This window comes from Triticum urartu, chromosome 7A (assembly GCF_056163025.1).
Source record: "Triticum urartu cultivar PI428250 chromosome 7A, HENAU_Tu73, whole genome shotgun sequence".
Taxonomy (NCBI): Eukaryota; Viridiplantae; Streptophyta; class Magnoliopsida; order Poales; family Poaceae; genus Triticum; species Triticum urartu.
The window spans coordinates 656,547,011-656,564,044 of NC_141879.1; the positions used below are offsets into that span (position 1 = coordinate 656,547,011).

At 48.1% G+C, this 17,034-nt stretch overlaps 2 protein-coding genes across 4 annotated transcripts; one reads left to right on the forward strand and one right to left on the reverse strand.

Moving 5' to 3' along the window:
* Nucleotides 1-687: 687 nt before the first annotated feature.
* Nucleotides 688-3,837, forward strand: LOC125520453 (uncharacterized). Of its 2 annotated transcripts, none has more exons than XM_087534963.1 (6): nucleotides 688-846; nucleotides 1,785-1,979; nucleotides 2,091-2,486; nucleotides 2,572-2,724; nucleotides 2,827-3,184; nucleotides 3,316-3,837. In XM_087534963.1, exons 4-6 carry the CDS (start codon nucleotides 2,705-2,707, stop codon nucleotides 3,370-3,372), a joined length of 435 nt encoding a protein of 144 aa, XP_087391089.1. In that variant the 5' UTR covers nucleotides 688-846; nucleotides 1,785-1,979; nucleotides 2,091-2,486; nucleotides 2,572-2,704; the 3' UTR covers nucleotides 3,373-3,837. The 2 variants fall into 2 exon arrangements, 1 of the variants encoding a protein (XP_087391089.1); XR_007288683.2 differs by lacking the exon at nucleotides 688-846 and adding an exon at nucleotides 870-1,066.
* Nucleotides 3,635-8,649, reverse strand: LOC125520452 (uncharacterized). Of its 2 annotated transcripts, XR_015610508.1 has the most exons (4): nucleotides 8,052-8,649; nucleotides 7,880-7,942; nucleotides 4,666-7,306; nucleotides 3,635-4,364 (listed from the first exon to the last, which is right to left on the reverse strand). XR_015610508.1 is itself a non-coding variant. In XM_048685380.2 (3 exons), the coding sequence occupies exons 2-3, from the start codon at nucleotides 7,880-7,882 to the stop codon at nucleotides 4,814-4,816; spliced, it is 2,496 nt and encodes an 831-aa protein (XP_048541337.2). In that variant the 5' UTR covers nucleotides 7,883-7,942; nucleotides 8,052-8,649; the 3' UTR covers nucleotides 4,638-4,813. The 2 variants fall into 2 exon arrangements, 1 of the variants encoding a protein (XP_048541337.2); XM_048685380.2 differs by lacking the exon at nucleotides 3,635-4,364 and having other exon boundaries at nucleotides 4,638-7,306.
* Nucleotides 8,650-17,034: the final 8,385 nt, after the last annotated feature.

Below are 17,034 nucleotides of genomic sequence, written 5' to 3' on the forward strand. Positions count from 1 at the left end.
GCGGTGGCCCGGCGGCGGGACGAGGGGGAGAGGGGAGGTGGTTGGTGGGGAAAAGCGCGGGCTGAAATGTCCTCCCCATCAACCGCTCCCGCTATATGCAGTGCACCGACGGGCCGGGGGGGGGGGGGCAAACCCGTGTATTCGTGGGTTGGGGTCAAGTTTTTGCTGCACCATTGAAAAAAATTTGCGGGCCGGCCACGTTTGCAGAGTCTGTTCGGGCTGGATTTTCCGCACCGACCCGCATTTTAACGGTTATTTTATGGGTTGAGACTTTTTGCGGGGTCTGCTAGAGATGCTCTAACAGTTGGGCTATGACACCAACATATACGCACATCGACATAGAAGTAGGACATCATACTCTGTGGACTGTCCTACTGTTTCTGCGTTGAAACTACGACTCCATCGCCGAGTCGGCTTTGCATCCACAGCCCGTCATATATTTAAATTTTCAAAAAAAAACTTTGCAAGGGAGTCACTGATATTATATCAGAAAAGCTTTTTGCCGGCCGATCGCGCGCACCCGCCCGCTGGCTCTGTGGCCGTCTGATATATGTTTGATCAAACCGTCGAGAGCACTCCCGTACCCGCTGGAGGTGCATTTGTTTCCTGCAAGTCACCTTTCAGGACAACCATTCCTGCAACTGGATAAAAAAAAAAGGGGGGGGGGGGGGGGGGGGGGGGGAGGGGAGGGTCATCCCGCAGTGGCGTGGGCTCGTGTGCCTGAGAGTGGGAGCGGCTGGATTTGGGAGGGCGACGGCGCAAGGCGTTGGGCGACCGGGGCCTATCCAACGTGGTGGCATGGACGACTGGCTCAGGATCGGCGGAGGCCGGCGACGACTCAAGCAGGTACGGATAAGAGATTCCTTCCCTCACTTTCTGGCCGATGTGGCGATGGTGGTGCCTACTATTTCTCCTCTGCGTCTTCCGGCCGCTACGCCGGCGCCTACGCGGCATTTTTAGCGATGGCGCTCTCCCTTGCGGTGATGATTCGACGACGGCGTACGAGAGAGGAAATTTTGCTTCAGAGAAGTAGTACGAGAGGAGAAGTTGTGTTTTAGAGAGAAGGGTGAGCGGCAGAGTGTGTCGCAGGGTTTCTGAATTTTTTGCACATGGGTAGCAGAGGTCGCGCTGTTTTGATGTGCTGCACTCGATTGTTGTGCTGCAGGAATTTTGGAGTGGGATGTTCCCATAACATTTTTTTGCTAGAATAATTGGACTTATGTGCTGCAGGAATTACTGAAATTAGTCAGTATTTTCAGAATAATTGGAGCTGAATTTTTGCACTGGATCCCTGCAAATCATGCAGTCATTCATGTGTTGCAAAATTATCTTATTTCTGAATTTCTGTAGCTCATAGTTTTTGTAACTGATACTACCTTTGTAGGTCATAGCTTTTGTAGCCCATACTGCCTTTTTTAGTCTATATGCTACAGAATTTTTAAGAGCTACATGAATTTTGTACTGCATTTCTTGTAGCTTATAGCACAGGGAAAGCTTATGCTTCTGAAATTAGCTGGACTTTTGCTTGAAGTAGCTTCATGTTTTTTCTTCTGAATTTTTGGTTTTGTATTTTTTTCCTGTAGCTCATATGGACAGGGTAATGTTTCTGAAACTAGTCAGGCCTGCTTATGTTTTGTCTGAAATTAGTCAGGCTTGCTTGAATTAATTAATGTTTCTGAATCTTGCATATCTCTGCAATAGTTTCAATATTTTTCATTTTACTACATCACTAGATATGCATGCTCATCGCATCCTTTTTTTTTCATTTTTATTTGTTTTTGCAGCATATGCGCCTACCAAACTCGATGGTCGGCAAAGCGGCTACGCAAGATAGCCAATGCCATCAAAGGGAAGAAGAGGGGTGCAATAAGCAAGTCCACTTTCGGTGATTTGCTTCACATATCTCCTCTGGTTCCTCCTCCGGAAGCGCTTCTAGATTTCATAGTTATGAGGATTGACACTAAGAAGCGTCTGCTCAAGTATGTTTTTTTCTTCTGTTTTTTACCTCTTTCTTTGTGTGTGCGTAACATGCTTTTCTTATTTTTATCTTCGCAACATCTACTGATTTTATACGTTTTTGTGCCCCACAGGTTAAATGATCGCAAGAAGATCCCCTTCACAAGACACAAGGTTAAGAAGATATTCAATGTCCCATCTGGTAGCAAATCGCTAGAATTCGGCAAGAGGGGGAAAGCAAATTTCCGCGACGTTCATTTGGATGGTGAAAGGGCTACAATAGCCACCACAGTAGCTGTTATATTAAAAGCGGATGATGACGATGAGGAGACCATTAGTAGGTCATGGGACAGGAAACATGGTGCCTCTAGACTATCTCCACACCTTACGAGACATGAGTGTCGTCCATGAGTTCGACTGGGACGAGCATATTTTGTCTGATGTGATGAGAGAAGTTAAAAAAATATCAGAATAAAAGTAATGACGGTAAAGTGAAATTCCTGATTGGCGGTTGTTTACCAATGCTTCCGGTACAGCCCTTCATTCCCGTAACAACCCCATATTTTTTTCCGGGATAGCAAACCTTTACAGCGGCTTATGTGTCTTTTTTTGTAGGTTATTTACATGGACCACCTCGACATCCCAAGATGATGCATTGTTGATCATCCCATCGACTACTCGTTGCCATGAGCTTGTTTTCTTCAAGACATGGATTTCACTGTTGTTGTTGCAGTCGACATCCTAGACGATGGCTTCGGAAAGCGCCCTGTAAGTATTCTTTTTTCAAATCGGACACACTACCTTTTGTTCTCTTTTGCAACTTTGAATTCTTGTACCCTGTTTTTAATGTGTTTTGTTTTCTGAATGCAGTTCAGCTTCGGTACACCTTACGCAACATCAAAGTTTATGTCATATATGTAGATCAACTTGCCCAAAGATCAATCCAAGGCAATGTCCAGAGGAGCCGCCGAAAATAAATGACCAAGGTGGAGCTGTTGCGGCCGCAACACCCACTCTGGATGTGCCTGAGAGCTCCCACACACAAGCCAATCCACAAGGGGGAGCCAATGTGGGCTCTCGAGAACCATCTAAGGGTGGCATGGAGGGTACCGATGGCATAGCAGAGAATGTGCACGAGGCACCTCCGGATAAGATGGCGGATGGTGATGATGTGTACAGCTCTCTGGAGGAGTGGCTCCATGCATTGCCTACATTTGAGGAGTTAGAGGTGAGAGCCATATAACCAGCTCTTTTTTTTTTTCATATCGTATCATTTGTTTGACTGCCTTGTCAAAACTACTTACCTAACAACTAATGTTTCCTTTTCCCGTTCTCTCTTTTTGTTTCTATGCATTGCAGCTGCCCCCACATCTTCGTGTCATATACAACAAGCACAAAGAGCTGCATGCTGCATAACTCTAAATTGTTTCCGCAGCTGTCTAAGCAACCAGATGGCATTCATGGGACTACAACAACCGCTACAACCAGTGCCAGTGAAGTGTCTCCGCAGTAGCCCAAGCAACCCGATGGCGCAAAGAGTGGGGATGCAGCTGTGGAAGTTGGTCACAATATGATCTACGCTGGATGATCTTGGTTCATGTTCATATGGAGAAAAGCTTCAACACATATTGGTTCTTTCGCAATATGCGAACAGCCTGGGATCTGGCAAGGCCGACCAAGATCAAAACCCTCGAGGAAAGCTTGTTCCACATGCAGTTTAACTACTTGGGTGATTGAGCGAAGGTTACCCAAGGTGGCTCATGGCACTTTAGGGGGAACCCGATGATCATCGCTCTGTATGATGGATACACCAAACCATCGTCCATTGAGCTCTACACTTTTTGAAATTTGAGCAAGAATAATCGATCTCCCAATTGCGTATCATGGAAAGACCAAGGCAGGACCGGGGGCCGCGGCTCCCAGCGGCAGCGCTCCCTCTCCCCGTCGCCCTTCCCCTTTCCCCGCCCCCACGGTTCGCGCCCCGCGGCGATAGGGGCACCGCGCGGGTGCCCGCGACCTCCTCACCACCGACGACGCCGATGAGGGCTCCTTGCATTCGCGGTGACGACGGGCCTTTAACTCTAGAGGCGGTGGCGCCCCTCCGTCTGGTCAAAGATTCCGCCGCCGCGCCGCCGCCCTCCCTATCCCTCCCTCCGGTGATGGCGTCAATGGCCCTAGGAGGCGGTGATGGTCCTTGCGGCGGCAACGCAACCTTCCCCATGCGACCTCACCTCGCACGGATGGTGCCCCCAGCGGTGGTGTGGCTCGCCCTGGGCGCTCCTAGCCACACCTTCCACGACAGCTCCTTCCCTGACGACGGCGGCGAGCCCTTCTTCCTCCGAACAGCGGCGACGACGTCCACTCCCGGCCTGGCGGCAGCAAGTCCTTCCCCATCAGCTGTCCTTTGTCTAGAGATAGGGGTAAAAACACAAATATCAAAATAAAACAAGGGTAAAAACGTATGGGCAAAGTTGTCATTTCGTCCAAAAGTTAACACCGCTAGAGGGACTTCACAGAGCAGGGGTAAAGTCTGCTTTCGTTTTGAAATTGTAGGGGTAAAATCGCAAAGTTGAAAAAAAACGAGGGTAAAATCACCATTTCGCTTCAAAACAGGTGTAGAAACGCTTAAGACCCTTAATCTTAAGCATCCTCCTAACTTTTCAAATTAAAAATCACTTAAATACATTAATTATATTGGTGAGCTATTACCTCCGATGGATGGTCCATATTCATTTGCGAGTACCTTAAAATCTGAGAGAAAACATTACTTAGAAGACTGAAAAGGTCTCAGGTGACCAGACTGAGCCGCTGTAAACAGGAACTAAAGTCCTCCTCAGTCTGTCTCTGTCCTACATGGCTACATCCATCGGATGTCAGCTTGCACAGGAACTGAAATCCTATTCGGATTATCATCTTTTGAACAGGAACTGATGTCATCCTCGATCTCAACCTCGGAATCCATGTCCATGGAGTTCTCTTCTATGCCGGTGGCACTTTGAAGAGGAATTGAACCCCTCGGATTATCATCTGCTTTTGAACAGGTGTTAAGGTCACCCTTGAACTGTCCACCATCCTTGGGATTCTCTTCTACCTCCTCGGTCTCCAACTTCATCGGCTTCCCTCCCCATCTCTCTACAGTTTTCCAGCCGTAGATGTGGGCGTGGTACAACAATGCCCAGAGATGGGTGATGAGCTCGCCACCGTGCGAGAGATGCTGCATATGCACCTCCACGTCGCCATACGGCGCGGCGTAGAGCAACGCCTGGACCCAGAAAACTTCCAGCAGCTTCCAGGGATCCCCAATGTCCCCACAAAAAAGTTGCTTTGCAAGACGCACACCGTCCCAGAAGATGCTGCTAGGGCTGTCGAGATCGATATGGGGTTCGCTTTGCATTGCCTCAAGCTTGTCTTTGGCCCCTTGAAGAACTTTCCTTGCTTCCGACTCAACACCATCATACGTTTCTTTCCTTTTCTGAAGCGTGCCAGGTAGCAACTCTGGCGCTGACACCAGCAAGTGGGCGCAATACTTGGACAGAGCCAGGGCCACGCGCCGACTCTTTTCTTCTGCCCCTGTGTGCTCCTTCTGCTTCGCCTGCTCTGCTAGTTCGCAGTAGCATGTCGCAACATGCCACATCATAACAGAACGTGTGTACAAACAGCAATATGAGAGCTGTTCTGCACCTGCAGGATTGTCGAAATGCCAATGGGGAAGGTGCCATTCATCTACTCCATTAGCAACAAACAAGGACGACCAACTCTCCCCTATTGTATCATTATGAACCCGACCAAGGAACTCGGCAATGGAGCCCTTCACATCGGGGTGCAACCTAACAGCAGGCCCTGTGCTACTGTCGCTGCCCACCAGTTCCCAGACCACCTCTCCAACGTACTGCAATCCAACCATCCGAAGAAAGCGAGCACACTTCACATAAAGACGGCCACTCCGGCTGAATAACAGCTTGCCTTCTTTCCTGCTGCTCGCTTCAATTACTGAATGCTGGCCGAGCTTATCTTGCCACAGGTATTTGTCAAACCAATTAATCCTGGTGACTAGAAACCCTTTCAATCTCATCCACCATAGCGGCTGTCTGGTTCCTTTCTGCATGTTCCTGGCGTGCCCACAGGCAAATGCAACTCTCGCCCAATTTGATGTCCAGCACCGGATTAGTTGCAACAATTGCAGCAGAGCCAGGGACACCAATATGACAAGAGTAACGGTGAGATCTGCTGTCGTGATGGTGCCAGCACCAGGACCAAGAGAAGCACTATGGCGGCTAGTCATCGTCCCAGGGATGGCAGCCGCCACCCCAACAAAACATATTCCGATGAATGAAGCGAATGCCCAGAAACTAGCAGTCTTTGCTTGATAGTAGTGAAGGAATGCATTACCTGTGAAGAAGATATCGTATAGAAAAGCCAGCTCAACCTCAATCACCTTAAAGGCTCGATTGAAGTCTGAAGCAATCTGATATGAAATATCGTTCTTCCTTTCCGAAGTGTCACTCAATCCAATGAAATGCCGTTGCAACAAATGAGACAGAGCGAAGGCAGTGCACACATCATGACAGTCACCGACATTTATCCGTAGCTTAACCATGTCTTCGCAGGTCGAACTGATATTATTCCTCAAAACTCCATCACGCACTAATATTGAATAAAAGCTCTGCTTTGGGTCATCCATGTCTAGGGGGAAATCAACTACCAAGTCTGATACTATTGCATAGTCATAATCATCAAGATCTGATATAGCATTTGTTTCGGCATCAGATTTAAGGTGCCTTATCATTTTTCGCATTCTTCTTGGCAGCACAAGCGCCAACGACCTATGAAAGCCCTTGAAAAAGTTGACAGCAGACAGCACACCGATGGCTATGTTACCAACATCACTGGAGATGGTTGAGATACTCATCAGCAGGACATATCCACAATATAGGCAGAGCTGAAATATCATCTTTGAGAGTGGGCCCTTGTAGTCAAGGCCGTTGTAGGAAGTAACTGGGTCGACGCAGCCGAAGAGGGTGAGCAAGGACACGGCCCATACGGGATACATCTCGCTCTTCACCGAAGAGGATTGCATTAGACCAATACTGTATGTCCCAAGGGATATAGATAACACGTTTGCAGCCAAGAAGCCTTTTTGGATGATCCAGCGCTTAGACCAACGGCGGCAGGCTCCCAATGCAACAAGCAAGAAAGAGAAGGCAATAGCCGCCAGTGCCAAAGCCTCTACACGAAGTACCGTCCCCCTTGGGCTCTTCCACAGACCTCTCAGCTGATGCAGGAAGGATGCTGTTGATGTTGCATTCCGCGAGTAGTGCTGCTCCATAATTCCCATGCGGCGGTAATCCACCTTTAAACATGATGACCAGTTGTGAGCATGGATGCAAACTCAAACACAATTATACTTCACTAATAGTAGATGTAGGGATCGCCACTCTGCTGTTTGTTATGTTACTTTACATTGCAATGTTTGTCATATTATAATTATATTTCCCAGTGTGAAAGACATGTCCATTAATAGCAAATTTTGGATCTGCTAAATCAGGCTCTTGTTGAATAGGAATCAGGCGCCATAATCAGATTCCAAACTCATTTCTATTGCCAAATGCTGTCTAGAGCTGCAGATTGAAAATGAATCTCAAATCTTGATGTGAATGTTCAGTCAATCGAATCACTCCAAAATTTTAAAAAGGATGCATTGCTTATTTGAATGGATCGCTAAAACACAGACAAAAGTTCATGAGGTCCTGGAAGGTGGTCTACAAGCACTGTCTTAAAAGCAAAATTAACATGAAAGCTGAGCGTCATCCGTGATTTCTCTGGATACAAATCAGGTAATCCACTTAAATAGTCCATCGCAGATCAGCAGACCGAGAGATTCTGCGCCTACAACAGAAAATAAGTTTTAGTGATAGCAGCGTACCATGTTTCTGCTCCACAGTTGCTGGTCGAGCTGAGGCTGAGCCGAGCTTCCCTGTTGCAGCAGCTGCAAATTCAGAAGACTCGATTACAAAATGTGGGCGATTTGGCTTGGAAAGAAATACTCCTGGATACTGAGGAGGAGTTGGATGGACGCGCACTCAGGCGAGGATCACCTGCTTCGCCGGTCGCTGCACTGCAGCGGGATCGACGTGCAAGACTTGTCTTGGGGATCTCTCCAGCTGGAGCACCAGATGCGGGTGACGGCGGAGCTTCGGAAGCTACATCAACCAACGCCGAGCGCCGGTGATGGCGGCAAGGAGGAGAAGCAGTGAGGCCGCAGCAGGAGCAGGAGCACTCCCTCCCAGAGGCCAGCAGCTGTCTCCAATCAGAGGTGGGGAGCTAGCATTGGGAAGGACCGCGGGCAGCAGCTCCTTCCTCTAATGCGATGCGGCCGGGGATGGCCTGGACGGCCGCAGCATCGCCGTGGTTACCCGGGCGTCGCCTCGGGGGAGTTGAAGGTGAACAGCAAGGCAGGAAGGCGTCGTCCGGCGACTGAGGCCGACGAATGGTCACACACACACACACTCTCGAGTCTCAGATGCGACGGCGGAGAAGGAACTCAGCCGACACGGCGACACCACGGCGACTTTGCTCTTTTTTTTTTTGAGGATCCCACGGCGACTTTGCTCGGGCAGGGACGAACGTGAACCGTCCGATTGGATCGACCGGCCGGGCCGACCTCGCGCCGCTCAATGCGCTGGCGCCGTTGCGGGCCTCGCGCAATTTTCCGGCCCAGTTTGTGTGTGCTGCGCTAAAGCCTGTTATGGCCGCATGCGGCCTGTTCGTAGGAGTTTCTGATTAGTGATTTCGTCAAGAAAGGGAACTCTCGTCTCTGCTCACCCACGGTCCTTGTCTCCTGACACAGAAGCACTGAATAAGTAAGCTTGTTACAGTAATACTATAATTTATTTACTAGTGCGTTATTTTGAGTAATAAAAAATACTCCCTCCGTCCCATAATATAAGACGTTTTTTGACACTACACTAGAGTCAAAAAGTGTCTTACATTATGAGACGGAGGGAGTAGAAAGCAATCAACTTAGATTCAGTCACATGTCACTCTGACAGCACGAGTGTACTGCTAAGCTTGACAACAGATACACTATTGTGTTGCTGGCAAATGGACCCCTATGCACATGAGACTGGTTGTGGACCCGGCTTGTATTGGATGACAGCCCCACGGGAGGGAAGTTGGCAAAAACGACAAAAATTGGCATGAGGACGAAAAGAAATTATAAATATACTAAACCTGGCCAGGTTTAGTTTACTAGGTTTTTCTGAATTTTTCTTATCATAGAAAATCAGACCAATGGGTGGGCAACACGTGCTTTAGTGGGGGATGCAAACAGGTAGCCTTCTGGGTGCGCCTACCGATTGCTGGTGCAAACTTAAAAAAATGGGGATCCAGCCATCCATTGGTTGCATGCTCTCGCTTCCTCTCAGCCGACCCCGAGTTGGCTACGCCTTCCGTTCTTTATCTTTGTCTGATTCTGCATGGCTGTTGGCTTCTTCCTTCGAGCTGCTTCTTCCTGTTCGTCACGTCGGTTGTGTTTGAGTCGGCTGCCGCCCGCTTTTTCTGGAATCTCTACTTTGTCGGCTGCCGCTCTCGCACAAGCTTCTGGTCGTCTCTGCACCGTGTGCAGTGGCCGTTTTCGATTTGTGCTCTCTCGCTTGGCTGCCTGCTATAAATACGGGTTGTCCGCTGTGGTCGTTCTCCATTCTAGCTGCGCCCGTTCTCGCTCTTCCTCTTCCAACTGCTGCTGCCATTTCTTCACTCGGCGATGGTTCCCCCTGCTCCTGATCGGTCTGGACGGCGTCGTCGGGGTCGCCCTCCTGGGATTCGGGCGGCCGTTATTGCCCGTGTGCGCCGTGCCGGTATGCGTCTTCCTCCTGCGGATCCGGGCTGAATGGCGGCAGCGGCGGCCGGCAGCGCGGGCGTGATCGCAAGACAACGCAGGTCCACCATGGAGCCACGCTATACTGCTCCTCTGTCCAACCTAGCGTCGCTGCTCCCATGCAATGGAGGTGTCGAGCAGTGTCGCCTGCGGCGTCCATGTGATCGTGGCCGCGAGCAGCTGAGTATCACTGCTCACGGAGAGGACGCTGAGAATCACGTGTGGGAGGAAGATCGTACAGCAGAGGCCGTGCCTGAGCCCTGAGGCGACCCAGGAGAAGAGCGACACGCAGCTCCAAACTGGGCAACAGGGCTCGACCCGTCCTCAGTTTGGGGCCGTCGCACTCCTACTCCACGCGCGCCTCCTTCCCGCGATGCGTCCAAGCGGATTAACATCGGCCGCCGAGACCCGAGAGCTCGGAAGCGGCCCCTCGAGGTTCGACGCGTCGGCGTGTCGACCTCTTGCACGCTAGGACGCCGGCGCCCCGTCGAAGATGACGCGAGGAGGCGATCCTGAACCGCAGGACGGCGCTCGCGCGGCGGCTGTCGCGTGCTTGCGCCCGCTCCCGCTGCGTGGCGTGCGTTGCGGCTCGCGTGCTGCCCCTGCATCGTCTATGATGCGTAGGTGCTAGGTTTGGATGTGCGCAGTGTGCAGTGCGTTGGGTGTGTGTGCGTGCGCGTCGCGTGGTAGGCGCGTGTGCTGTCGGTGCTGGCTGGTGTGCCTTCTTTCGCCAGCCGCTCCAGAGTCATTGCCGCACCCCTGCCTGGTAGCTGCGGCGTCGCCATCAAGTTTGCTTGCCGTTGTAACCCCAACTACCTGATGCTGAAACCTGAAGTTCTCTGCAAGACTGCAAGAAGTTCAGTTTAGAAGCGTACATGGAAATGTCTGCAAGAAGTTCAGTTCGGAAACGTACATGGAAATGTTAAAAATTCAGAATGTTCAGAACAAAGCAAAACAGAGAAGCAAGAGAAGGAGTACAAGATTTGTGCTAGCGCTCAGTCATATGGTCCACAATCTTGCTTACTAAATAATGTTCAGATCATTGTAACTCTTGCATCAAAAAGGCCTTTACTATATTAACCATGTATAATTTTCATATATCAACAGTTAAGTTCTTAAAACTCTATGAAACAAACCCCTATACAACACAGAATTACAACTGTTAAGACTTTCAAGGTGATCTTACTACGCTACACCGAGCTTTCAAGGTGATCTTACTACGCTACACCTAGCTGATTTAGCGCTACTTTTTGCATGCCATTCTTTGATGATTATTCATTTGTTGGCCAATGGTATTCTGTGAAAATTTGTTGCTGCCGAGTTTCTGTTCTGGGGATTTTTCGAAAAAATTACCTTCCACTAGACTAAACTATGATTGACATTTCTTTCAAAAAAAAAAAACTATGATTGACATGTGTATTACTGCGGGATTTGGCTGGGGACACCTTTTGGGTAAAATCGCTACCTCTCGGAGTTTCTCGACCCTGCTTCATCCGATTCTTCTCGAACAACTGTGTTTTCGTAAATACTGGGTCCCGTGTGGTTTGTTCTCGGCACCGGCCGGGATGGTGGGTGGGCCGAGCGTGAGTGGTGTCCGGCAGCGGAATTGACGCGCTGCCGCGGCCGTGTCACACTTGTGTCCAGATTTGAAGCGCAGTCCCGGATGTGCGACGTCGTGGAGGCTCTTGAGCAGCTGCTGGCGCTCGACGACGACGTGCCCACTTTCAGATTACTTAATTTATTTAGTCATATTTAGCTCTCTTTGTTTGCTGCACATTCCCAATTGCTTTGCTCATTCACTTCTATAGTAGGATAGGTGAAGGCATGCCTTAAGAAGCAAAAGAGAGACTTAACGAAGTTGGCGCAGACGTGGCTTCCGCTTGAAAACCAGCTAGATGTTACTCATTGAATCGCAAATCCCATAAAATTTGCCTCTATCGTATGTGAATATTTTTTGTTTTGTATGATTTAAATTCAAATTGGCTTCCTCACTTACAAATGCAAATACAGTCTGGTGTTTTTTTAGGGATACAGCCTGGTGTTAGAAGCATGTGAGTTGTCTGTTTGAACCAAGTTGGACGTAGAAACAATGTGCGAGAAAAAAAATTAGAGCATCTCCAATAGCTATCTTATTTTTGTCCCTCGAAAAAAAGACCTCATATTTGTCGTGCGGTGTGGGGAGCATTTGCTTTTCGTTTTGTCACCCGTGCAAGCATGCGATGGTCATCTGTGATTTTCGTTGATGATTGGTTTCACCAACGTCAGGTCTATTTTCTCCTCTTCTTGTGATATTATTTGGATTCCTTGAAAATTTTGTGGAACTGCCATTTGTAATTCTGGATATGCATGTGCATGCAGCTAGCATTGTGCGGCATGATTTTTTTTTTGTCAAATTGCATTCGGGCGGAAGGAAATTGGTTGCTTCCTTTTCCGTCGCTGCTGAGTTGCATGCGGTGGTCGACTGTAGATTTCGGGCTGATGTGACTACGTGCATTAGGTTAATTGTGATGTGACTTTGCGCGTGGGAACCGGAGATTTTTTTCTCTTTCCTGCAAAGAAAAACGATTTTTTTCAAGATTTTTTTTTGACCAATGTAGGCGGTTTGCTTTTTTGGTTGCATCTAAGCAGCTGCTGGGCCTGGTAGAGAAGTGAGCTTTGTGACTTTTAGTAGGGTTGTCTGTTGTTGCAGGTGCTGGCGCACACTCTGCGGTAGGTTTTTTTTCTCAGCCGTTTTTCTTCCTTCCCTCTGTTTACATTTATGAGCATTAGTGGTATTGACACATATGCATTGTTCTTGACTTGAATCTCTCAACAAATTATCCAAGTGATCTAAAACTTTATCATGTTAGTAAAATATGTATTATTCGATTTTTTTTAAAATCAAATGTTTCTATAAACTTTGAAGTTCCTGTCAATTAAAAGTTTGAAAACATAAATCTCTCAAACCAATGGTCCAACCAAACTGAAACTTTCCCACATCAGTCATATATGTATTCTACAATTTATGAATTTCTTTTCAAATATTTCTAAAAAAATTGGAATTTCTATACAAGTTTCACCACAACACATTCAAAAGGACGCATGGGCATGGCTACTGAAAATTTGGACACTGTGATTACAATGATGAAGGTGAGAGATACAATTACTATGATGTAAGCCAGAAATAAATGTACCGTGTTTAGTCTTGTTAGAAAAGTGTCAACGTGTACTTCCTGTCATCTCTAAAATGCATCATACATGGTGACAATAAACGTGCCTTTTTCAGTTTGCTTCTATGCATTACCTCCCTTTCTTTGAACACAACATTATCCACATATTCTGTTACTTTGAAATTCATTGCATACAACGAAAACATCACCTATAAACATCACGTATCAATGGACGCAGAATTGCACAACTACTATGCCCTTGAAGTCACAAAGGAAAGATTATTTATGGCAAAAGAGAAAGCACAAATCAAACAATGGCAGTTCAGCATGGCCCGTCAGCAGGTTAGCTACAATTGAAAACGAGTTCACAAGGCAAACAATAATTCTAGCAAAAGTATGCAACAACTTCTTTGATGTATTACCACTCCACATGTATCCTCAGCGCCCACACAGTGAGGATCCTATTATCACATACACATGCGCGCACCCTCCTGTCGGACATGTCCAAGCATTTGCAAAATCACTGTACCACTTTCTCACAGGCACCAATCCTGCAGGAGGATATACTACTATACCAGGATGATCTAATGCATCAGCAACTGCTTCTCGCTTATTTATGTAGTGTGTTTGTGTTTCTATAAACAGTTTTTCTAGCTCATTTATGTAGTGTGTTTGTGTTTCTATAAACAGTTCTCTGCCTACAGTGAACTGTATGTATTTTGAATAACTATAGTGTGCCACTTTTAATTTGTATCTTTGTATACCTACATTTACAAAATACCAATAGCTTCATATGTTCGGTTTCTTCAATACCTCTCTATATTATTCTGAGATTAAATATGCATGCACCAATCCAAAATTTGAATCAATAGATTGCACATTTGCGAGTGATCACCGAGCGCAGCGTGCCGCCGCGCGGGTTAGGCTAGTCACAAACTAAACTGTTTGAATTTTTTTTACTCAACTGGCCCTTTTGTGCAACGCCCGACAGTCAGGCGCTGCACTTCACTGTGCAGCGCCTATCTACCAGGCGCTGCACACTTGGTCAGCGTGGCACAGCTGGGCCCCGTACCGAGCAGTGCTGCGCCTTGGTTCTAGGCGCTGCACTGTGACTTTGAAACCGCCGCGCGCTGGACGTCCCCCCACCCCACCTCATTCATTCTAGTTTACAGAACAGAGCGCGGAGGCGGCTTCCTCCTCTCCCTCTCTCAATCCTCTATCCCGCCACCACCTTCCTTGAGTTGTCTGAGGCATCGCTTATGTGTCCTCTGGTGATGGTGATGTGTTGGAAAAAGGAAGGAGCTCTTTAGCGGCTGTTGTAATTTTGCTAGTAGGCCTTTGGCCCAAAGCCCAACTAAAATTCTGAAATTCTCTTGGTCCATTCATGCACACATGTGAGTAGGCTAAAGTTTAGTCCCACCCTGGAAGTTGAGAGAGAGTTGCACCTCTTTATAAGGTGAGCTCTTCTACCACTTGTATGAGCATGAGAAGAGAAGACCTACACGCGCGCTCCTCCTCCTCGCTCGCCTCGCCATGCCACACCACGCCACGCCACGCCTCTATGTGACCGGAGATCCCGTGAAGTAGAAGTGGGAGACAAGCTGTTGGTCAGCTGGGAGGAGAGTATCCCTATATTACCTATCCTACTCCATGAAGATGCAATACTCTCTTGATCTGCATGGCAGGTTGATACTTATCTTAATGTGTTCCAAGTGGCTTATTCGGGTAAGCAGAGATGTTGTCCTGCAGAACATCTTCTGAGGAACACACCTATATGAATTTGACTGTTAACGTCGCAGTCTGTGAGAATTGGGTGTTCTCTAATAAATTCATGAAAAGGCCCTGGAGTACGACGTATACGCTCCACCCGCGGGGAAGCTTTGCGGAAGCCCAGTATCGGTCAAGAATTTGTGTGAAACTAGTCTCGCAGAAAACTTGTAGTTCAAGGCATAGTCCACTATTCAAGTTGTGATCTAGTGTAGCATAAATCTCTAAGTGGAAGTTCAACTTCACAGTCTCCACTAAGCACCGGTATATAAACAATGTTTTGGAACTAAATGATGAGATGTGCCAATGAGACTTTGTGGGGGATTATTGGAATTTTGCTAGTAGGCCTTTGGCCCAAAGCCCAACTAAAATTCTGAAATTCTCTTGGCCATTCATGCACACATGTGAGTGGAGTGAGTGAGGCTAAAGTTTAGTCCCACCCCGGAAGTTGAGAGAGAGTTGCACCTCTTTATAAGGTGAGCTCTTCTACCACTTGTATGAGCATGAGAAGAGGAGACCTACACGCGCGCTCCTCCTCCTCGCTCACCTCGCCACGCCACGCCACGCCACGCCACGACATGCCGCGGGTTGCGGGATTGAGCCGAGCCAAGGACAGAGCTATGCACGTTGTCTATATTTTTGCTGCTCGGAAAAAATTGACGCGTTAATTACTGAACCGTTCCTGATTCTTTTGGATCGTGATGACTTAGACGTGGGGTTTACTCCCACGACCTACCCGACCCGCACTATATAGTCAGGCAGACGTCTAACCTAGCCGCCGCCGCTTCGTATGGTTTCTCACCACCATTCCAGATCATTGCGCCGCCAAGCAAGTCTTCTCCATCCCTCCTTTCGGCGTGCACCGGGAGAAGGGACAGCAAGCCTCCGGAACCCCGCCTCTCGTGATCCTGCACGGGAGAGGGGCGATCAGGTTTTTGGGGAGCGCACTCGCGCGACTGCTGGCAGCGACGACTTTGCGAACGACGACTTCTTCCCCGACCTCGGCAACCTCATCCTCGACGACATGGGCGACAATGTCAACGCCGGCGGTGCTGCACTCGCTGCATCGTATGTTATTCTATCCTTCTTATTCGAGATCATGGTAGAATTCATGTTTCTAGTATGTGCCCTAGATGTGATCTGTTCATCTACTATGCTAGTTCGCATGATTAGTTTAATCTCTGCTATTGCTGTCATGATCTACTTCCTATTTATTCGGATTAAATCTCGTAGTAACTTGCTCATATTTCCAAAAATCCAAAAACCTGATTATAGGCAATTAACTCCGAGTGGTTTTGCTGCGCATCTGAAGCTGCCTGCCTTTAAGGGGGCGCAATATAAGAGGTGGCGCACGAGAGTAGTCTATTGGTTTCAGACCATGGGCTGCTATGACGCCACCAAGGGCAAGCCTGAGGGCGATCTTAATCTAGCACAACTGGAAGCTTTCGAGAAGATCGATACCCTCTTTAAAGGCGCTCTTCTGAGTGTTCTTGATGACTCCATTGTGGATTCGTATATGTCGTTTGACAACAGCAAGGACATGTGGGCTGCGCTCGAGGCCAAGTTTGGTGCCTCGGACGCCGGCAGCGAGTTGTACGTCATGGAGCAATTCTATGACTACAAGATGACTGATGAGCGCCCTGTTGTACAACAGGCTCATGAGATACAGTCGCTCGCAAAAGAACTTGAGTACTTCAAGTGTGTGTTGCCGGACAAATTTGTTGTCGGAGGCATCATTGCCAAGCTTCCACCTTCGTGGAACAATTTTGCTACTTCCCTGAAACACAAGAGATAGGAGTTTTCCGTTGCGGATCTCATTGGTACTCTTGATGTTGAAGAGAAGGCGAGAGCAAAGGACACATGTGCTCGAGTTGCCGAGGGAGGTTCTAGTGCCCACATGGTACAGAAGAAGAACTCCCAGCCCAACAAGTTCAAAAACAATAAGAACAAAACTCAGGGCAAAGGCAAGTTTGATACAAAGAACAAGCCATCACATTCTACCAACTTCAAGAAGAATTCTCATAAGAAGGGGAAGGGACTTTGTCATGTCTGCGGTGATCCTAATCACTAGGCTCCAAAGTGTCCTAACCTCTTTGAGGAGCGCGAACATGAGAAGAGCGGCAAGTCCGCTAATGTTGTCATCGGTGATATTGATATGAAGGAATCAGGGTACGGTATTTTTCCTACCATCCTTTCAGTATTTCAATCCCCTGATTGGTTAATTGAAACCGGTGCCAATGTACATGTTTGTGCTGACACCTCCATGTTTTCTTCTTACCAGGCAAC